This window comes from Telopea speciosissima, chromosome 3 (assembly GCF_018873765.1).
Source record: "Telopea speciosissima isolate NSW1024214 ecotype Mountain lineage chromosome 3, Tspe_v1, whole genome shotgun sequence".
NCBI lineage: Eukaryota > Viridiplantae > Streptophyta > Magnoliopsida > Proteales > Proteaceae > Telopea > Telopea speciosissima.
The window spans coordinates 51,711,484-51,735,139 of record NC_057918.1 but is presented as its reverse complement, the minus strand read 5'-3'; the positions used below and the strand labels follow the sequence as shown (position 1 = coordinate 51,735,139).

General features: G+C 40.6%; 1 protein-coding gene across 3 annotated transcripts in view; it reads left to right on the top strand.

Moving 5' to 3' along the window:
- Positions 1–17,680, top strand: part of LOC122656497 (electron transfer flavoprotein-ubiquinone oxidoreductase, mitochondrial) — a 138,808-nt gene extending 121,128 nt beyond the window's left edge. For 2 of the 3 annotated variants that reach the window (XM_043851041.1, XM_043851039.1), the window contains one exon: positions 17,471–17,680. In XM_043851041.1, the coding sequence (XP_043706976.1) occupies positions 17,471–17,554 (84 nt within the window). In that variant the 3' untranslated portion in view covers positions 17,555–17,680. Of the gene's footprint in view, positions 1–16,859; positions 16,992–17,470 lie in introns of those variants that run through there. The other variant, XM_043851040.1, reaches the window with a different exon arrangement.
- Positions 17,681–23,656: the final 5,976 nt, after the last annotated feature.

Here is a 23,656-nt window from a genome sequence, read left to right as displayed (position 1 = left end):
GTGCTACACTGCTACTCCAAAGGTTGCTGCCCAGATTTCCGCCAGCTTTTTCTCTTCTCTGTTTGATTCTGCCTGTTGGCAGCTTGGTTTGCTTTGGAGCTGGGCCCTTTTGAGTCGCCTAGAGGTCTTCTTGAAGGCCCCTAAGGTCTCGATTGGAACATGAAGTAGGTTTGAGAGCCTTACTCTCATCCACGATGCTGCACTGTTACTGCCAGCAGGGTATTTTCTCTTCCATTTTTTCTGTTGAAGATCTTTGTTGAGGCTGTGCTATCTTGTGTGGTTCTTAGCTACTGTGAGTGGCAGATTTGATTAGTGTTATGGCCTTGGATGATATGTGCTGCTGTTGTTTGGTTTGTGGAAGCATTTAGTTTGTGTTTTTTCATCAAGTGTATGCTCTCGGTTAGCCTGTTGCTTGCGGTTCTCCTTATTGTGGTTGGGTTGAGGTGTCTCCCCATTTATACAAGGCTTTATTTTGCATTCCCTTGAGTTGTTTGGCAGTATGTCTACTGTGTCTGGGGCTGATTCTAAGGTCAGTGGACCAATTCCGGCCAGTGGTGTCCCAACTATGGCTTTCTTTGACAATCTCAACACCCAAATATCTGTTGTGAAATTGGACAATACCAACTACTTGGACTGGTCCCGTTCTATGAAGTTGTCCCTACGCAGTAGGGGAAAGTTAGGATACATTACTGTGGTCTATTAAGGCTCTTGCTACAACTGATCTAGGCTATCTCAAGTAGGAGACTGAGAACTCCACTGTTATGACTTGGTTGATATTCTCCATGAAACCTAAGATAGGTAGGAGGTTTATGAGTAAGGGGACTGCGAAAGATATTTGGGACAGTGCCTCAAAGTTTTTTGATAGAGTTGATGATGTAGTAAAAGTGTATCAAATCCTCCAAAAAATCATCTATATGAAACAGGGTGATAGGAGTATATCTGACTACTACAACACTGTTATTAGCTTGTGGGAGGAATATGATCACTATGACAACCCCCGGCTGTCTAATTCTGATGATGAGGCAAACGTCTACAGAAGCCAAGAAAAGGAAAAGATCCTTATTTTTCTTGGTGGTCTTAACCCAGAATATGAGCCTCTTTGCTTGCAAATCTTAGGGCGATCTCCCTTTCCATTTCTGGATGAAGTGTACAGCTACTTGCAAAGTGAGGAAACCAAGAGAACAACTATGGATATTGCACCATCAACAGAGAGATCTGCCCTTGTTTCTAGTTCCCACAGAGACTGGAAAAGTGGGGGGAAAGGCCAAGGGCCAACTCGTGGAGATCACCATGAGAGATTTAAATGTGATCACTGTGGAAAGCTTGGACACACCAATGACAGGTATCAGGATCTTCATGGGCAGCCCCTTGGTATGCATGGTGGTTCATCTAGTGCCCGTGGAGGCAAGCGAGGGGGAGTTAGGGCTCACTCTGTGACATCTGAGTCTGAGACATCTAAACCCCAGTCTTCTCTTGATTCCCTTTCACAGGATGACATTGCAACCCTCCGCCAGCTGATGTTTCACCTTGGAGGGTCAGCTACTGGTTCTACCTTTGGAGGGTCAGCTACTTTTGCCTCAGCTCTGCAGGTCTCGTCTCCTCCTTCTACTGCACCCACCTGGATTATTGATTCTGCAGCCTTTGATCACATAACTGGTATGTCACAGTAATATGATTCCTACTCCATTTGCTCTGGCCGGGACAAGGTAAGGGTTGTTGATGGTTCCCTTTCTTCTGTCTCTGGTAAGGGTAATGTGAGAGTTACTCCTTCTATTACCCTTGAGTCTGTCCTTCATGTTCCTGATTTTGCTACTAACCTATTATCAGTAAGACACTTAACCAAATCCTTACATTGTTGTGTCACTTTCTTTCCTCCCTCTTGTCTTTTTCAGGATTTGGAGACAAAGAGGGTTATTGGCAGTGGTATTGAAAAAGGCGGACTCTACTTTCTTGAACCACAGTTACCTGATCAATCTACTACTGCAGCTTATGTTTGTGGTCGGAGTAACCGTAGTACTTTGGAGTCTGTAATGCTTTGGCATCAATGTTTGGGTCATCCCTCTTTTGTTGTTATGAGGAGACAATTACCCCACTTGTTTTCTTCTTTTCCTTCTTATGTTTTCTAGTATGAATCTTGTATTTTTGCTGAACATTGTCGCACATCTTATCCTTATCATGGTAATAGATCTACTACACCTTTTTCTCTTGTTCATACTGATGTTTGGGGGCCTTCTCCTACTACTTCTTTGTTTGGATTTCGTTACTTTGTTTTATTTTTAGATGACTATTCTAGGTCTACTTGGACTGTTTTGTTAAAACAAAAGAGTGATGTTTGTGATGTTTTTAAGGATTTTTATCAACTTATCAGTACTCAGTTTGGTACTCAGATCAAAATTGTTAAGTCTGATAAGGGGGGTGAGTACATGTATGGGGGGCTCCAACAGTTCTTTACTGATAATGGCATCATCCATCAACTGACATGTGTTGACACCCCTCAACAAAATGGGGTGGCTGAGAGAACGAACCGCCACTTGTTGGAAATCATTAGGGGTCTTCTCTTTGGTATGCATGTGCCTTAAACTTTTTGGTCTAATGCCCTTCTTACCGCTGCCTTTCTTCTTAACCGGACGCCAACTCCACTCCTTGGCTCCAAATCTCCCCTAGCTCTTCTTTCTCCTCAATCCTCAGTCTTCTCCTTGCCTCCAAAAGTCTTTGGTTATGTTTGCTATGTTCATGTTAACAAATCAGCCCGCACCAAGCTTGATCCCAAAGCTCTCAAGTGCATCTTCTTGGGCTACTCTGATTCAACCAAAGGGTATAAGTGCTACCATCCTCCTTCCCGAAGGCACCTTTTCTCCAAAGATGTCACCTTCTTTAAGTTTATTCCTTAACTTTTCTTCTCCTCAGCATCCTCTTCAAGGGGAGATTACTAGAAGTGAACAGGATGTTGATGTCATTCCTTTTCTATCTCCCTTGCCTACCTCCACTTCCCCATTTCTATTTGATATTGGAAAATACAAAGAAGTGGATGTTGTTGATACTGATGGTGTTGTTGATATTGATGCTAGCAGTGGTGGTGATGCTAGCAGAAAAAAAGAATACAAGGGAATAAGATTCAAAGATGTTGTATTCACAAGAGGCGAATGCTTGTTGAAGGGAAGAGGAAAGTAACCCTGCTAAAACCCCTCTTTGGATCCACATCCTCAGTCTCATCCTCCTCAGTCAGGTAATACTTTTCCTTCTAAATTAGATCTTCCCATTGCTATGAGAAAGGGGAAGAGAGTTTGTACTAACCCTATAGCTCAGTTTGTTTCCTATGACTCTATTTCTCCTATAGGTATTGCCTTTTCCACTGCCCTTGAGTCTTCTTTCATTCCCAAAAATGTCACAGAGGCCTTATTCGATCCAAAATGGATGCAAGCAATGTCTGAGGAAATGGTGGCTCTGGAAAAGAACAATACTTGGAATCTAGTTGATCTTCCCAAGGGGAGAACTCCAGTTGGATGCAGATGGATTTATACTATCAAGTATAGATCCGATGGTACAGTGGAAAGATACAAAGCTAGACTGGTTGCAAAAGGGTATAGTCAAGTGTATGGCATTGACTACCAGGAGACTTTTGCCCCTGTAACCAAGCATAACTCAACCAGGGTTCTCCTTTCAGTGGCAGCCAATAAAGATTGGCCAATGTACAAATTAGATGTGAAGAATGCATTTCTTCATGTAGATTTAGCAGAAGAAGTGTACATGCAGCCTCCACCTGGTTTTACGTGTCCCTCAGCTGAAGGGAAAGTGTGTCTCTTGAAGAAAGCTCTATATGGCCTCAAGCAGTCTCCTAAGGCCTAGTTTGAGAGATGTAGACAAGCCATCCTGAAGAATGGGTATTATCAGAGTCAAGCTGACCACACCTTGTTTATCAGGAGAGGTAATGGTATAGTTATAGCTCTCATTGTCTATGTTGATGACATTGTGGTAATTGGGAATGATGTTGTTGAGATAAACAGATTGAAGTCTTATCTGGCTAAACAGTTTGAGATCAAAGACCTTGGACTCTTGAAATACTTCTTGGGTATTGAAGTATCGAGATCAAGGAAAGGAATCAACATTTGCCAAAGGAAATTTGTCTTGGATCTTCTGAAAGAGACAGGCATGATGGGGTGCAAACCAGCAACTTCCCCCATTGATCCGAATCATATGCTTGGTGATGAATGTGGTTCTTCTCTTGTAGTTGTAAGCAAGTACCAAAGATTAGTTGGGAAACTAATCTATCTCTCCTTGACTCGACCAGACATCTCTTATGCAGTTGGAGTGGTGAGTCAATTCATGCATGTTCCCAGGGGTGGACATCTAGATGCAGTGTATCACATCATTAGATACTTGAAATCCTATCCAAGAAAAGGTCTTCTATTTGCCAGGCCTAACCATTTACAAATTGAAGGCTACACAGATGCTGATTGAGCTGGTTCAGTCTCTGACAGGAGATCTACTTCTGGGTACTGGACCTTTGTTGGTGGTAATCTAGTTACCTGGAGGAGCAAGAAACAACTAGTTATAGCTAGATCCAGTGCAGAGGCTGAGTTTAGGGCCATGGCTCATGGAGTGTGTGAGCTTGTATGGCTAAAAAGACTACTTCAAAACTTGAGTTTTGACACTGAAGGGCCAATGAGACTTTATTGTGACAACAAAGCTACTATAAGCATTACCCATAATCCGGTTCAACATGATCGAACCAAACATATTGAGGTTAATCAATACTTCATCAAAGAGAAGCTGGATTCTAGGTGCTCCCTTTGTGAAGACAGGTGATTAAGTAGCAGATATCTTCACCAAGGGTCTCATTCCTGGTCTATTTAGTACCTTATTGTCTAAGCTGGGAATGTATGACATTTATTCTCCAGCTTGAGGGGGAGTGTAAGAGATTATGTACTAAGGGTACTTTAGTATATGTCTATGTCATAAGTCACTAGAGTTGTACTTTTAACTTTTATTTCTGTTTCTCTTTTACCTCCCTAGGGTGGTCCTTGTAATTTCCTAAGAATGGTTTAATGAAGTAAATGGATGTTAGGAGCAGCCACTTCTAACATCCTACGATTCTCTCCAACTATCTTCTTCGTCCTCTCTTCTCCTCTCTTCTTCTTTTCCTTCATGCTGTAAACCCTTCCTCCATTACTAGGACCGATCATCTGTAAATCTTAACTATAGTGTGTTAGATTAGGTCATTAAGAGTCCTCCAAAAGTTTTCCCAAAAAGGCTTGGGAATAACCCAGTCAAGGTCTACCGGCTGATCCCACTAGTTGATCAATGATCAACTTATGGATCACGGTTGAATAGGCAGGTCCAAGGGCCTTTGGCAATTATCCACCAACTGATCTCATCGGTGGATGCTGATTGACCGGTTAGATCGACTAGTCATGGAGTTAGTAGACTCCAAAAACCTGGGTTTGCTCACCAGTAGATCACACCGGCTGATGATAATCGACCGGTTAGATCTACCAGTCAAAGCTCTGTTAATTGTTCTTCAGTTCAAGTTCTGACCAACCTGAACCTATGATCAATTCTGTTCCATTGAGATTGTAGAGGATGAGTCCACCTATCTTTTGTGTCACGCCCCCATCCCAATAAAGGATAAAGTACAAGAAAAGGGGTGACTAGGACGACAAGTGTCATCCCAAAAACTACCAGGATCACAGATACAGTACAATCTATAACCAATAATAAAAACATAATACTATCAGAGTGCGAAAACCAACGGAATGACACATTCCAAGATAGATAGAAGTCAACGGAAGCGTAAATCAATTTAAAATCGAATAGTTTCAAGGTGTTCATTAGCTAATGATAGCGTATATAGTAGTTACAAATTTCCTATAACCAAGGATTTAAGTCTCGGACCGTATTGTATCGTCTCGGCCGATACGTCTCGGTATCGGTCGTGGTCGATACGATACAGGCCGAGACGTATCTTTTTTTTTTTTAAATGCAAATGTCTCGACTGTATCAAGACGTATCGACCGAGACGTATCGGTACGATACGATACGATTGATACGTATCGATACAATCGAGAGTTTTTAAAAAAGATTATTTTATTATATTTAAAAAACGATATGTATCGAGACGTATCGAGTCGTCTCGATATGTATCGACCGATACATACCGATACATATCGATACGACTCGATACGTATCGTTAACTTAAAAAACACATGGCCATTTCATTCTTTTCACCTAAAACTCGATTTCTAGCAGTCCTGGCGGAAAAAAGCTCTTCCCAGCTTTGAGAAACCCTTCCAAAAACACATTTAAACTTGCTTTTTGGGTAAGATTTCTTGAGGGCTTTCAATTCTTTGCCAAAAACAAACTTAGAGGAGCTGAAATCACATCATTTGGTCGATCTAACAGCCCACATTCGAATTCAAAAGCTGTTGAAGGATTAGGTAAGTTTTTTGAAAAAAACTTAAATCTTTTGCTTTAATCTTTGATTATTGGTATGTTTTTTGGTATGAATCAAAGAGAATATGTTAAACAAACATAGAAATTGCATTCTTTGTATGCATTTACAAAGATTTGGTTTCAAATCCATGTTTCTTTGACCATTTTTACCCAAAACCGAAAATTCCTTCTTTAAAATGAAATTTTTTTTTTTTTCTTCTCAACTTTAAAACAAATGGTAATGTTTATAAGATATGGAGTACATTATGTATAGATGTATGACATCCCAAGAAGATTATACATTTACCCTAAAATCTGTTTTTTTTTTTTTTTTTTTGGGTATTTTCTGAATTTATAAAATACTTAAAAAAATGTAAAAAATCTGATTTTTCCATCTATACTCTTTCATTATAGTTTGATAAAATATATAATTGGCTGAAATAGAATCAAAGACTTAGATTCATATATGTAGTACATTATGTCATTTTTTTTCATTATTTAAAAAATTAAATAATGTGTAACTAGTTGTAGAAAATATAAAAATGTTTAAATATTGTTTAGGGCAACTTTGCTAGGTAGTAAATAAAAGAAAATGATGCAATGCATGACATGCATCATAATGTCTGTCTATACTTGTGTAAATAATAAATTATTGATGTGTGGATTTGAATATTGTTTAATATATATCTTATATAGTTATCTACTTTTGTTTGGTATTTAGGACGATGCCGCGACAACAAGACATTGGGTGGTCTTATTGTACCAAAATAAACAATAATAGATTGCATACACAGTGCAACTTCTGTGACTCCCAACATCTTGGAGGTGGGGTAACTCGGCAAAAGAGCACATGGCAGGAGGATATGGAAATGTTTCCAAGTGTACAAAGTGCCCTGTAGAGTTAAGCGAGGGCAATGCAAAAACACCTTAGAGATTCCAAAAAAATCCAAGCAAGCACATGATGATGTTGATGCATTGGTGAAAAATTTGATGGAAGATTTTGAAGATTATGAAGGATCGGATATGGAAGCAGAGGAGGACCCGAGTTGGCATTGGCGATGAAACAATAAGACATGAAGCAAAAGACAACAATGGAGAGCCGAGCAATTGATTAGAAGTCAATCAGCTCGACCACCAGGCCCTGTAGATATTGGTGTTGGCTCCTCTTGTCGTCCATCTCTAAGTAAGGGTAAGCAGCCTGTTGGCCTTAGTAGAGCAACCAGTGTGAAGGGGATGTTTGACCGGTTTACAAAAAGTGGTAAGGGTAAGAGAAAGAAGAGCCCAGATATCAGAGACATGGATCCTAATGTCTATAGAGCAAGGGATGCTAGCCAACGAGAGGATTAAGAAAGCTTTCAACCCAAAACACTTAGTAAAAGGATAGGCAGAGCAATCTCCGATGGTTCCACAGTTCTATGATTCCACCACATAAGGCCAAAGATCCCCACTTCAAGGCCATGGTAAAGGAGATTCAGCGGTGTGGGAAAAATGTTAAGCCACCCATACCTCATGAGATTGCTGGGCCTTACTTAGATGATATTGTCCAAGAGGTGTATGAGTATGTAGAGAGGTTCAAGGAGAAGTGGCCACTATATGGAGTGACCATCATGTGTGATGGATGGAGTGGACTAACAAGATTATCCATCATCAATTTTCTTATCTACTGTGATGGAAGGACGATCTTCCATAAGTTGGTCAATGCATCTAGTGAAATCAAAGATGCCAACTACTTGTACAAGTCAATGGATGAAGTTGTGGAGGACATAGGAGAAGAAAATGTTGTCCAAGTAGTAACTGACAATGCAGCAAATTTCAAGAAGGCTGGTCAGTTGCTTATGTTAAATAGGCAACATCTTTTTTGGACACCATGTGCAGCTCATTGCATAGATTTGATGTTTAAGGACATAGGAGAATTGCCCAAGGTCCAAAAGTTGGTTGGTAATGCAAGGAAAATCACCAACTTTATTTACAACCATAGTTGGGTTTTGGCATTGATGAGGAGTTACACACAAGGGGATTTAGTGAGGCCTGCAACAACAAGATTTGCAACAAATTACATTGCAATTGATAGCCTCATTTACCGAAAGCATGGGCTGCTACAGATGTTCACCTCTACTGAGTGGTTGACTAGCAATTATGCAAGGTCTGAAATTGGGAGATTTGTTCAAGATCTTGTCACCTCCTCAAAGTTTTGGGCTGCAATGGGCCGACTTTATAATGTTATGATGCCACTCTTTTGTCTGCTTCAAGAGGTTGATGGGGATAAAGAGCAGACCATGGGTAAGATGGTAGAGGCCATGGGATGTGTGAAGAGAAAAATACATGAGAATAACCCAACATCAAACAAGAAGTATTTGAAGATTATATCCGATCGATAGGAAAATATGTTGGTTCAAGATGTTCATTGGGCAGGTAATCTTATAAGTATATGACTTTGGTTTCATTTTAAACACTTAGTAGTTAGTAAGTTACTATTTATTTATTTATTATTAGAATTTCTAGGTTTCTAACCATCCATTACAAACCATGTGCAGCATATTATTTGAATCCGGATATCCAATACTCCAATGATATAGGGTGTAGACCGGATCTATTGCGTGCCCTAAGGAATGTTGTGAACAGAATGGAGCCAGATGTAGCGAAGGCCACACTTGCCATGGATGAGGTTAGAGCTAAATTAGTTGTATAAATGATTGAAACCAAGAATAGAGTGATTGGTGGAAGTGGAACTAATATATATATATTTTTTAATACCTCTCTAGGCTAAGTATTTTCGGGAGGCCACTCGTGGTTTTGCTGATAGAATGGCTATCCATGCTAGGAGCACGCAACGCCCAGGTAAGTTAGGTTTACGTAATTTATTATATCATTTAAAATTTGTTTTAAGGTTTTGTCTTTTAATATTTCATTTATTATTGTGCAGCTGATTGGTGGCTCAATTATGGGGGTACTAGTGCTCCACACTTAACCCGAATTGCAATTCGAGTATTATCCCTGACGGCATCCTCTAGTGGCTGCGAACGTAACTGGAGTACATTCGGGTTGATACACACCAAACCCCGGAATCGTCTCAGTTATTCAAAGTTGGAGAAGCTAGTGTATGTCTATTACAACATGAAACTGAAGCTTAAATATTTAGAGCTAGAAAGAAAAGGAGATGATGTAGATGTCAACCCAATCGACATCAACCACCTACTTGACGATGAAGATCCAGTTAGAGCATGGATAGAAGATACCGATAAGGTATTGGTGATGGATCAATTAAGTGAGGATCGCGACAACCAAACCCGATCCAGTGATGGAGAGCATTATTCAACGGATGAATGAGGATGCAACACGGCCACCATCACAAGATCCTTGTCCTAATGTTGAAGAAAATGAAAGTAGCTCAAGAAGGTTTAGTCGGGAGGACGAGGTCGGTCATACGTATGGAGGAACTCAACAACATGTTGATGATGAGGATGAAGACGACGATGGTGATGATGATGGTGATGGTGATGGTGATGGTGATGGTGGTGGTGGTTCTTTGCTGCTGCTGCTGCTGATGATGATGATGATGATGATGATGATGATGATGATGATGATGATGATGATGATGATGATGTGTGGTGGTGGTGGTGGTGCTAGTGGGAGGTAGGTGGTCTGGAGGTAGTGGTGGTGGCAATGAGGCTTAACAACATCGTCTTTGGGGTTCGATTCACATGTGAGGTGGATACACACATACTACCCAAGATATGGATCATGGTCTTGAGCTGCGCCATAAGACTTACTCGCGGAAGCCACATAAGGGCAAGTCGCAAGCGCTCCCATTATCCATATGATAGTGATGTGCTTATGAGTGGCATGGAGTCACTTAGCATTAGTTCTGATTATGCTGGTGCTTCATTAGGCCATGGGCATTATGCATCAGGTTCTTCTTCATTCTATGGACATGGGGCTTCTGTAGGGTATGGAAGTTATGGATATGGAGAGAATTAAGCACAAGCACAACCTAGTGCTGTCGTGACATTAGCCACTCCAGAGCAAAGACACACGATTCTACTATGAATGGGAGAGTCACTACCCTCAGTATTTTGATCGGGCTCGATGTTGTGCTTATGTTCGGACAGTACACAACATCATCCTAGTCGCTCCTATTGTTAAAGACCCTTACAGACATGACTTTGATCTACCCCGACATTCTTCATGGCAATAGAGTGACTCTACATGTAAGGAATTTCATCTTTTAATCTTTTATAACAATTTCAAAGTGCCGCACTTGTCTGGTTATTGATTATTCACAATTCTTAGTATATATGCATGATATATGACACAAATTGCTTGTTTATATTGTTTTTTGTGTCCAAAAGTGTATTTTCATGTGTATTTTGATCATTTTCATGCGTTTCTGCACCGATCGATACGTATCTCCGATACGATACGATACGTCTCTTAAAATCGCCTGACCGATACGATACCCGATACCGATACTTAAATCCTTGCCTATAACCATCAAGTAATTACTCCAAGGTATACACGGAGTTTGTACACGACGAATGATAAACATAAAGTAAAGAGTAAGATTATGCCCCAAGGGCATCATCCTTGAATGTACATCAACATCCAAGTCCAGCCACTAGCTCCACTCGATTCGCATCAAAGGGCGCACATCAAGAGATTAGCTGCATACCAACTAAAAGAGGTTGCGCAACGGGGTTAGCTCCACTAACACACATTTCCAAACAGTTAATGATGTATGCACATGTTAGATTCATTTTCCACCTAGCACACAAATCTAAGTCAGGTATATGCTACTATGATAACTCGGGAGATACTGTGGGCCACTTAACTTATCGTCACAGTGAAACCTCAATTATCACAAGGGGGCCTACGCCGGTCGAATCCACCAAAACCACCCAGTGGTGGACCCCGATAACCATTACTACCCTAGACCTAGCCGCTCTCCCCCACAGGCAACAGGTGCTCTGACTACCCAACACATAAACCCATGTTGGTAAGGGTCGTAGCATAAGGGAACATAAATCCTAACCACAGATATACTACATGTGAGTCCTATCGTCCCGAGAGGTATTTCGGGTGCATTAACGTCCCATTCCATCTAGTACCCAGGTACCAGCACGGCACGGCACATACAGGGCAGGATGACAGTCAATGAGTTTCATAAACATTCTTGGGGTTCCGGTACCAGTACACCCGGCACCGTAACCCGATACAATAATGAAGCTATTCACATTCAAATCAGTTCACAAATTTAAGTAAATAGTGCAATTATGTAAAATGCTTATTAATCAAATAAATAGCATGATAAAGAATATTTAATAATTAGCAAACCCAAACAATCACCCAAAACCCACTCACTATAATTCGGATATCGTTCGATGTGTTTGGTATGGATTGCCTTGATATACGTTCTCCCGCACTAGTTAGGTGGCCTAGGGACAAGTGAAACATAAAGTTAGAAAGTGTGGACGGGTCACAAGAGCAGCCCCAAGTGTTATAGACAAGTAATTATAAACATGAAATCCTTAAGTCAGTCTTATTTCCAGCCTTCTTCCTTGAGGTCCAACAGCCTCAAGAGCTAGGGGGGTGTCCTAAACCTTCCTAAGGGCATAATGTCTCATATCATTCATTGGTCTTGGGAGATCCCTTGGATTGGTCTCATCTTAGGGTTTTCCATTTCTAGGTTGAGGTCACAAGTCCCTTAGGACGGCAAAGGTGGTTTTGAGGGCATCAAGGGTAGACCTTGGCACCACAATAGGCCACTTAATTAGTATATTTAAGGGGGCACTTTAGGTGGTAATTAACCCCTATTAAAATTATCAAGTCTTACACAGGCAGCCTCGACGTGGGCGAGGTCACCGGACTAGAATTATGTTCTAAAGTTGCTGTCAAAACACAACCTCAGTGTTTGGGCCCACTTTCGAGGGTCTTTCCTTCGGATTGGGTCCAAGGTTCCTTCATAGGAAATATAGCCCTTTGAGTCTATTTTACAACGCAACTAGAATCGCGTTGATACGATATGTATAGACAAAGTTATGGCCAAAATATTGGGCAGCAGTCAAGCTGTCAACAGCAGACGGATTCACGAACGGAGGCACTCATGTGAATCCGTCCATGGCTCCGTTCTTAGATGTAATGAACAGAGGCCGATGGAGGCACGAAAGAAGGCACGATAGTGAGTCCGTTCGCAGCAGAAACTAGTTTTCAACTCCAAATCTCCTCCAAATCGATCCCCAAGGCCCTCAATGGCTTAAAGGGCATGTAGGGATGGTTTCTAAAGTTCATTAGGGTCCTAATAACCCTAATGGCATAATGCATTAAGGCATCTATGGTCCAATCCCATTTATCCACCTAAACCTTGGGTTTTTTGGGTGGAAACATAGGTTTTCATGGATTTGGTCCATAGTTATCAAGGCGCCGCCATGGCGACGCCATGGCATCCAGGCTCCTTGGATGCCTTGGTCGCCTTGGACGCCTTGAACGCCATGGCGGGCGCCTTGCCGCCATGGCGGTGTCACCTTGAATTTTGCCCCTCTAAAATGCCATGCTCGCTTTCCCGCCTTGATAACTATGATTGGGTCATATGGTACCTCAATGGGATGAGTAAGGGTGTGCAATGGCACCCAAAGGGACCAAGAACAAGCCCCACACATGGGCATTGAGTCCCAAGTGGAATCCAAGGTCATCTCCAACCCCAAAATCCAAAACCCTAAGCTAATAAATAGAGAAATGGAAAAGGAAAAAGGAGAGATAGCTTACCTTCAATGGAGGCAGTAAGGACAAGGCTAGGTGAGCCCTCTTTGCTCTTTTCTTCTCCCTCTTCCTTCTTCTTTTCCTTCTCTTCTTCTTCTTCTTCTTCTTCTTCTTCTTCTTCCTCTCCTTTTCTCCTCTCCTTCCCACGTTTTTGCTCTTTGGAGAAATGAGGAAAAGCTTAAGAGCTTCCTCCTTTTATAAAATGAAATGGGCCTTAGGGCCTGTTTGCCTAGGTCCTTAAACCCCAAAATCCATTTTAACTCAAGTTGGGCCTTAGGGCCAGTTTGGTTTCTCCTTTAAGACCTAAAGTGTTTGGGTTAGTTTGGTTTCTCATTAAACCTCAAATGCTAGGGTCCTAAAGTCTTGTTTGGTTGGATCCACAACCATTTAATTTAGTTTTTAGGGCTTGAATCTCATTAAAGCTTTAAGTAAGCCATGTAGGACCACCCACTTAGCCCAACAAGGCAAGGGAAAGATAGGGGTGGGGTTCACCATGCCCGGGGACATAGCCACGGTATCCGAGACACAGACACGTGGGTCCCACCCAAGAAAACACACAAAACAAGCATGGCAGCATGAACGAAACATCGAACGGATTCAGTCTTGTGAGTCCGTTCGTGATTCCGTCCCTGCTGTCAAGGCTAAAAACTTAAAGAAAGGTGGCGGGCTTCGACCCGCACTTCAAGGTCATTAAGGGGAGTTTGCCTACCTAACATATAGGATTAAAAGCTTATCCAATGTATGGTCCAAACGCCCATCAAGTGTGATTTCCAATCTTTATGTCAAGCTTTTCCTTCTACTGTCACAGCTCGAGGTCACAGGTGTTGACCGTTGGCCACGTCGTCACACCAATCAATGAAAATTCAATTTGGCCTGAACAACTTAGGGTGTATTTTGGGAGCAGGTATAACATTTTGAGCCTAGCAGCATCAAGTTTCACCGGGTGAAACTAGAGATATGATTAAATCTCCGATCGAAAAGCTAAAAGTTAGGGTTTGGGCAATTTTCACCCAAACTACTTTGGATTCGATTTGTAATCGGTTGGGAGTGTGCAAGAGGGTGCAGTACCCTCACACAAACACACTCCAGCTGGCCTCAATGCTCAGCATTGGGTTTCAACTGAAACCCAGTAAAAAATCTTAAACCCCAGGTTTATAATTCCACAGAAATAGAGGGAAGTAGGTGGGAATCAGTGTTCCTACCTGGACTCGAGCTTTGACAGCAACACACAGGCAATCCAAGCTTCTTTCTCCTCTTCCTTCTTCTTTTCCTTTCTTTCCTTTCGTTCCTTTCTTTCTCTCCTTTCCGATTTTGGGTGGTGATGTTTATGAGCTTCTTAAGCACATATGTATATATAGGCAAGGGCCACTAAGGCCTGTTTGCCTACACACCTAAACCCAGTCAAACCCATTAATTTCCTAGTTGGGGCATGTGGGCCCACCACCTTGACTCCACACTGAGTACGTAGTTGTATAAGGGTAGCACAACATGATGGGGCACGTGAAAGAAAGCTTGACCCGAAGCACCGGGTCCCATAGATAGCAACTCTATATTGAGGAGTTCAGCATTCCACCAGTTGATGTCACAAGCAAGCAGATCATTAATCAGCCTGTGATGATCGACCAATGGGTCATATTGTGTTGTTCAAATTGGATTTTCCCAGTGCTTCTCACCCACTCTCAAGGATGTTTTTGCAAGGTTTTGTACACAATGTAATGGGGAAATTCTACCATACATTAGAAGGTTAAAGCAACATGGTTAGGTTACTTACGACCACACATCCGGAAGTGGATTCAGATATGTCTTTCTACTTCCTTCACACCATGAGCACATGCATGGAGGATAGTCAACCACTCTACCACAGTCCAAATATCTGCCTAGTCCTTTGGCTACTACAGCCTACAAGTCACTGGTTTCAACAATCGCCGAAGCAACAACTACACACCAAGTTCAAATTAGACCTGGTTTGGGCACAAGTGTAACATACCCGACCTCCATGAGAACTAGACCCCTCCCAATCAAACCAATTCTCTGAAGCAAACATGGACCTAAGTCCGGACTTCTTCATCTTGATGCTCTTCAAAGCGATCCAATTTGTTGCACAGTGTTTCAGCCCTGGCCTCACCAAGTAACCACCACACTTTCTCCTCAACAATTGCATTACAAATCTATAACTGTAGACGAAGGTGGTCACTTGTCTTGCCCTCTCTACCACCTCTTTCACAATCTTCAGATTCCCCACATCCTCAACATGAGATCGATGCAATAGGCTACACATGAAGTCCAGAAGAGTCAGTACCTGAGATTGTATCAATTTTTGCCTTGCCTTCTTAAAATTACTCCCAATATCAGTGACAACCTATACCACATTCTCCACCCCCAATTCCTTCACCTCCTTCAACAGCTTTTAAATGTATTTTGCATCTTTCTTTTCCTTGGATGCATCAATTGACTTGAGAAACACGGTCCTCCTATCACAATATACCATGAAGCTGATGATGGATTGTCTAGTGGTCAAGTCCAACCATCACACATAACAATCACTCTATAATGCATCACTAGTTGGTACACTGTTGCAACAAAAACACAAATATTATTAACATGTACACTTCAAATATGGGTCCTAAGCAACAACAAAGTATATTCTAAATTTCCCCTAAGTATGATCTATTTTTAGTTATTTTAATAGTTATTAATAAATCACCATCAATTAATTAAAGAACATCACATTACTAATCAAATTCGGCTGAAAACTCATTTCATATACTTTCAGTAATTTTTTTCATTTTTCAAATTAAAATAGAATATTTTTCTGATTTATTTTATTTTCTTTTTTTTCTTCTTTTTTTTTATTGTCAGAAATTATTTTCAGATATTCTGAAAATAAAAATAAAAAACAACAATACAACCATTGCGATACCGTCACACCGTAGATCGGCCAACGGTGTCTATAATATATTAAATTGAATTCCATCCGTCATTTATTACCCTTATGTTTTTTCAAAAATTTGTTGTTGGAAAATGCATTTTTTTAAATAGAAAATAAAAAAAAATAATAATTGGACTTCATGGAGCCATAGATTGGGTCATTCTATCTAAAACGTGAAACAAATCTACCATGTGTACTAGTATATTGTACCCAAAGAGAAATTGAATTTGGGGAAAATTTGATATTACCTTCAAGCTTCAAGCACCAAATCCACTGTCTAACAAGGTTGATTTTGTAGGAGAGTGCAAGAAAGAGGTGTTTGATATACAAATTTTTGGCAAAATGAGCTACCTGTAGTTAAAACCCACGAAACCAGCATCTTTTCTGTTGAAACTTGTCGAAATATGCAAGTTTCGATCGAGTTAGGTGAATATAAAGGTGTGGTCCAACCAGGTTTCGGTTGGAATCAGGTTGAAACATGTCGAAGATGATCGAAACATGGTACATTTTGGTATCAACACATGGTTTTGTACCAAAAAGCTGCGAATTGAGATTTAGAAACATACTTGTGGACTGGCAACATATCAAATTTGGTAGTCCAACTCAACTATGTTGCTTATCTTGTATATGGACTCCTCCACGTGTAATTTCAACTGTTAAATTTATTCGTACCCTGATTTGTTTTCCTAACTTTGACCATCTTTTTGGTCACGTTTATGTATCCATTTGAGTTGAAATTTTACAAGAATATAAGGGACAGTGGTTCCACCTCCCCCAAAATTTGACCACAAAATCAGTTGCCACATGGTAGCTACAGGCTGCCTGTTGTGAATGGCCAAATGCAACACTCATTGTGCTTCTCATTTTCTTTTTAATTCCTTAGGAGTTTAAGTGGTTAAGTGAGGAAGCCCTGCAGTTGAGTATATTATGATTTGAGTTTGAGAAATTAAAAACATTTCTTTGGTCATCCGTTGGAATGCTATTATTAGCTTCTGCTGAAACTTTAATCATAGCTGCTATGATTGAGTTATTTTGATAAGAATTGACCAGCATATTTATGTTTTTCTAAAATATATAAGAATGGTTGAGGCAGATTAGTAAACTATTGTAGCAGTCCAGTTGTGAGCTGTGAAAACCGCAGATAGTTTTACTTCGATGGGATGAAGCTTTATGGATGATTTTTTCAGGTTCCTTTCAATATATTAATTTTCATGAATTTTGATGCTTAATTATTTTTACACAAAATTATAAAGTTGGTAACCTCAATTTCTACTCTCTTAACTAATCATTCTATATTGTTTGTTTTAAGTTATGCACCCTTCTGAAAGCTTCTTAAGTCTTGTGAGTAACTTTTCACAGGCATGTGATATTAAGGACCCAACACAGAATATTGAGTGGACAGTGCCAGAAGGAGGTGGTGGTCCCGGTTATTCACTCATGTAGATCTTCCCTTTTTTGTTAGTTCATATTCTTGTAAAAGTAATAAACTTCAGATCTTGTCGAAAATAATGATAAATTAAGAGCTTCAGATCTTTCTTATGGACACTTTCATAACTAGTTTACTTCGCAGCTTCTAATTCTGACGTTTCTGGGAATAATAAGGTATGGATCTGCATTTTTTTCACAATTTTACAATAGAAGCGTTTGCTCATTTTTGTTGGGTAGCAAGAACGAAATGTGGGGAGTAGGAATATTTTCATCCGGATTCTGGACTTGAAAGAAATCATGATCCTTCAAGGCCTTAAGAGCAAATTCAGTCAAAATGGGTGAGATTGTCTGGTGAGAAGTACATCTACATAAAATATTTTTTGACATGGAGGTGATATTAATTAAAGATATAATAAGAGTGATGGGCCATTGCTTTTTGAACTGGAGCAGGGAGGCATTAGCCCACGCCTGTACAATCATGCCAAACTTCATGGATTTTGGATCCTTAGATCGTGAGCGTGTTTTAATCCTCGATACTTTCCACCGTTGCATCCATTCACTGTCCTGTGTCCAGCAGACCTGCAGCTATCAACAAAATCTTTTCATCTACCAAAAAACAGTAACTCCATCTTGAGCCCTTTCGGACCGTGTCAGTAATTCCTGCGCAGATTAAAAGAGGAGTGTAATACAGGGAATTTCATTTTCCAATTAACAGAAGTTAGACTAGTATCAACACAGAACTCTAAATCATTTTCATATGCAAGGTTAGCAGATGAGGGGTATAAATTTAAATCTGACAGCCATGTTGAAACATTAACTAAAACCCAATTAGGATTCAGTTGAGAGGTATCATGCACAACTTTGTTTCTAAGACTCCAAATAAAGTAACAAGTAATAGCAACAACTGAGAATTTGTCTACTTCATGCCTCTCTCTCTGTCTCTCTGGTTTTTTAATAAAAAATTTTTGAAGAATTACCCTTAAAGTTCAAATAGTCTCACTTCTAACAGAATTGGAAGGCTTTGACCTCTGTCAGACTCATGTTCTACATGGTATATGGTTTTAATTTTTCCTAATAGATAAATAGGGAGTTCCAAATCTGGTGGCCTATTTCAACTTTATTATACAAAAGTATTGAGATTTTCCCTCTGTTAATCGGATCCGGGTCTTGGACCAGATCCATGGCGTCCATGTGGGGCGGCCTGACCCAACCCGTGAGCAAGGGGAGAGAGCCGTTCACTTTAAGTGAACGACTACCTCTCCCCCTTTTCTATTTAGAGTGAAATATTGCAAAGCGGGGTGCCTTAGGGTTTTGGCTATATAAATAGATCCTCCGACCCCAAGGCCCCATTATTATTAACATTGGAAACCAAATTTTCCCTCTCTCTTTACTCTCCAAGTATTTGTGTGTTTTTGGGATTCCATCTTTTTCCAAGAATTTGTGGTGTGGAGTTCTTATTCATAGAGAAACCTTTCAAGATATTCGAAGATCGTGAAGGAGATCGTTTCTAGGTCATGCACTTGTAATCAAAGGTTGGTTCTTGATCTCTTCCCTGCATTCCCAGATCCGTTCAGGTATTCCGAACCCATGGGAATCTCTATTTGTTTACATTGGTAACAGAGCCATTGAAGTTTTTGGTTCGCGTTCGATTTGGGAGAGAGGGATCTGCTACAAATAATCGTAATTTTCAGGGTGCAATGCACACAGCTGTGACAACATGCATGCATCGCCAACAGCTGCCGCAGTCCCGCGTTCTTGATTATCAGCCACATTGTGCGCGCTCCCTGTGCCTAACCCGCACCCTTGTTTTGCGCTTCGCGCGTTTGTTGGCCTGCTGCCTGTGAACCGGGGCACTTGATCAATTTGCATCTCAAGTATTTAAAAAAAAAAAAACTTTAGAATTGGAAAAACAATCATTATGCCACTGTTTTAATAGTAGCATAATGATTACCTTTTGTTTCCCCCAATTTTTTCCGGTCTGGAGACCATTGTTGGTTGAGGAAACTATTCTAATTTGCTCCAGGCGATGATGGATTCTACCAGTGCCTTGGTAATCCAAGGACTTTTAAAATGTGAAAATTGTAATGGAAGAAGAAAAGGAAGATAGAAAGATAATGATATTGATTTTTAAAAAAATATGAAAAATAACAAACAAAAGAAAATGGTAGATCAACATTCCATTCGGCCTGCTGATGTTGATAACATGGTGTTAATGACCTACTGATATTGAACATGATGCCTTCGTTTCAAACCTATTGATGTTGATAACATGGTGCCACTGCCCTGCTGATGTTGGTAGATCACATGGTTACCATGGCCTACTGATGCTATTACATGATGTCTTCATTTCTGGCCTGCTGATGTTAATATGATTTCAAGTAGCCTGCTAATGCTAAGAACATGATGTTTCTTCCGAATGTTGATCCCCCTCCAGTAAAAGATGAAAATCCTATATAGCAACTAAACTTGCAGAGTGTTGAGTTGTGGGTAGTTCCAGTAACTTCCACTTCTCATTTTGAATTTGAATTTGAGCATATTTATGTGGTTATGTAATTGTCCATAACCTCCTACACCACCTTCCCACTTTGTTGTTCAAATTCAAAAAGGAACTATTTTATGGTACGTGCAATGCACGGCCTTAAAGTATGTATGGTGTTTCGGTCAAGGACCAAAAATAGAGTGTAAAAATATGATGTAAACAATGCCCCTTGCAACCACTGTGGACGCTGCTCATAAAGTCCATATGTGATTGCATAAGAATCTATCTCCTTATTCGCTCGGTCTCCTTTTGTTGATTTCTGTTTTTTAAGGACTTTCTTTTTTTTTCTTTTAGATCCATACCGAGCTCCAGCCTGTCACTTCAACGTTGCTAATCCGAAGCTTAAGACCGATCCAAATAGCATTACCATACATTCACGCACTACCAACACCATCCCCGAAATTGAACATGAATAATATTTCTTTCAAATGACCAAATATGGTATAAACAATATAAGCTGATCGGTCAAAGAGAGAAATGACCTCTTTTTCGCAAATTCAGCCATATTACTTGCCGTCTACTCATAAGCTGATTAGTCAACATCATTATCATCTTAGCTCGAGTAATGGTGCTTCCAAACATATCAACGATCGTGAGAAAGGTTCTCCTCAAACACTATTATGATGATGTCATCATGCATTTCATCTCCCACTATGCGTTTCTTGAAAATCCAATCCTTCCTCAACAAGGTATGAGGCCATGTTTATGGATCAGATCGTCTATGGCGTAGCTATCCATCCTGCCTGTGCTGTGCAGACATAGAGACACGTGCAAAGACCGCCTTGCCCCCACTCAGGCAAGACGCTCAGGCAGGGGTAAGGCGGTCTTTGTGCGTGGCCCTGTGTCTGCACAGCACAGGCAGGACGGGCAGCTGCGCCGTAAATGATCAAATTGCCACGTTTATGGCTTGTTTGGCCTTCACTATTTGGTGGTTGCAAAACATGTCCTTTAGTTCTCTTGAGTCTTGACACCTAAAATCAATGGACTGCCACATTTACAAGCAATGAACTCATTTAATGTTAACTAGGTGATGGGCCTGAGGCCCAGCTGGTCCACTCACATGGGGCAGGCCGGCTAAGCCAAAAACAAGAGAGAGAGAGAGAGAGAGAGAGACAGGGACGGTTACTTAAGTGACCGATCCCTCCTCTGCTTGGCCTATCCCAGGGTTTTAGCCTATATATAGATATAAGACATAAACTTTAGGTGTGCATTAATTAATTAGATCTCTCACTCTTTCAAGTTCTATGTTTTCCTAGGGTTTTGTGGTGTAGAGTTCTCTGTGAGAAGCCTGTAGAGATTGCGTTGTGCTCGTAATTGCAAGCCGCCTTAAATCGTCCCTTCCGTTGCGATTCCATTCAATTCAGGTAATCCCTAAACCTTTGTATATATGGAATTGGATGTATGTTTCCCTAACAATGCAGATGCTCCTTCAACCGTGAGTTGCCCACCTTGTGTGATTCCAACATGAACAGGAAATAAATCTTTCTAACTCAAATCCAACAGCAACCTTTTCGTAAATGGATTTGACCGAGTTTCTCAATGTTTCCTTCAAATCCCAGCAAAATCGTAGCCTCTGTACTCCGAATGCTTCAACCCATTGAAGAGAACTTCGAGAATGCAACTCCTTTCTTTTCTCTTTCTTCCTGCAAGTTTAAGAAGAAGACTACTGGAGGGAGACGGTCTCCTACTTTCTTTGCAGCAAGATTTTTCTACTCTCGCGGATCCATTCCAACAAGAAAACCGTCTTCATAAGTTGTTGAGTGGCTTGCATTTGCTTCAATAGCACTACTGCGATCCACTTTTACAATAACCAGTTCAATGATTTGGTATCAGCCATCATAGCCGCTCCATTTTTCAGATCATCCAGATCATTCTTTTGAGATTCTAATGGAATATGAAAATTAGAAGCGTCAAACCTTAAACTGGAAGCATGTCTAGCTCTAATGCCAACCCACATGCAATTTTCGAACCGTTGTGGGTGGGAGCAAATGACCTCTTTGCCCTCTTAAACTACTCAGCAATCAACAAACTTAATGCCGGGTCCATCCGATGCGCACTCTACGCCATTAAAAATTGAGATGAGAAACTTGTCCAAATTCTTTGAAGAACAGAATCAACAAGCGAAGGGATGAAACAACCATAAACTTGCCCCTTGCTTGACTTGCACCAAATGAAGGTCTGGTCTGGTTCTTAGTATCTTCTCTCTCAAACTTGCAGAGAGCAGTTTTTTAAAACCATCACAATTCTGTTGGACGTAAACCATGCCCTTTGCAATGGGTTATGGCTTCGTCTCAGTGTTTATTTATAGTGAAATTTTTTTCCCCTGGTTGAAGACTTGCATATATTGCCTGGTTCAAGGCTGAGTTCCTTCGACACATTCTCCATGTTTGCCCCTTACTTCAGGCTAAATTTCCATACACTTGCCCATTTCTTGACGGTGACTAACAGAGGTCTGATTACCGGCTGAAAAATAAACTACTGGCCATCCAAAACACCATCAAAATGGCTGACACGTAAGCCATGCCCCATGTTGATGGGTTATGGCTTCTTAGTGCTCATTCACAATAGGATTTGCCCTTTGTTGAGCACCTTTACAGTGCCTAATTCGGGAGTGGATTCCCTCACCGACATTTCTTCTTCCTCGAATCATTGTGATTTTGCTTTCTAGTGTCCACTGGGTATTCCAAATTGTTTCCCCCAATTTTTTCCGGTCTGGAGACCATTGTTGGCTAAGGAAACTATTCTGATTTGCTCCAGGCAACGATGGATTCTACTAATGCCTTGCTAATCCAAGGACTTTTAAAATGTAAAAATTGTATTGGAAGAAGAAGAGGAAGATAGAAAGATAATGATATTGATTTAAAAAAAGAAAAAGAAAAATAACAAACAAAAAAATGGTAGATCAACATTCCATTTGACCTACTGATGTTGAAAACATGGTGCTAATGACCTGCTGATATTGAACATGATGCCTTCATTTCAAACCTACTGATGTTGATAACATGGTGCCACTGGCCTGCTGATGTTGGTAGATCACATGGTTGTCATGGCCTACTAATGCTATAACATGATGTCTTCATTTCTAGCTTGCTGATGTTAATATGATGTCAAGTAGCCTACTGATATGAAGAAAATGATGCCTCTTCCGAATGTTGATCCCCCTCCAATAAACGATGAATATCCTATATATAGACTAAACTTGCCAAGTGTTGAGTTGTGGGTAGTCCCAGCAACTTCTACTTCTTATTTTGAATTTGAACATCATTAGGTGGTTACGTAACTGTCCATAACCTCCTATACCACCTTCCGACTTTGTTGTTCAGATTCAAAAAAGAACCCATTTTATGGAACGTGCAATATACATCCTTGAAGTATGTATGGTGTTTCGGTCAAGGACCAAAAATAGAGTGTAAAAATATGGTGTAAACACCTTTCAATGAAGCTTTTGAAAAGAAAAGCAATCCACTTTTGTTTTTAAAAAAAAAACACGCGTTATACTTTGAGTGTTTTTGGGTGTGCATGAGCTCCTGTCTCTGGTGGATCCGTGTTATGCTTGAGTGCAAGGGCTGCTGCCCACG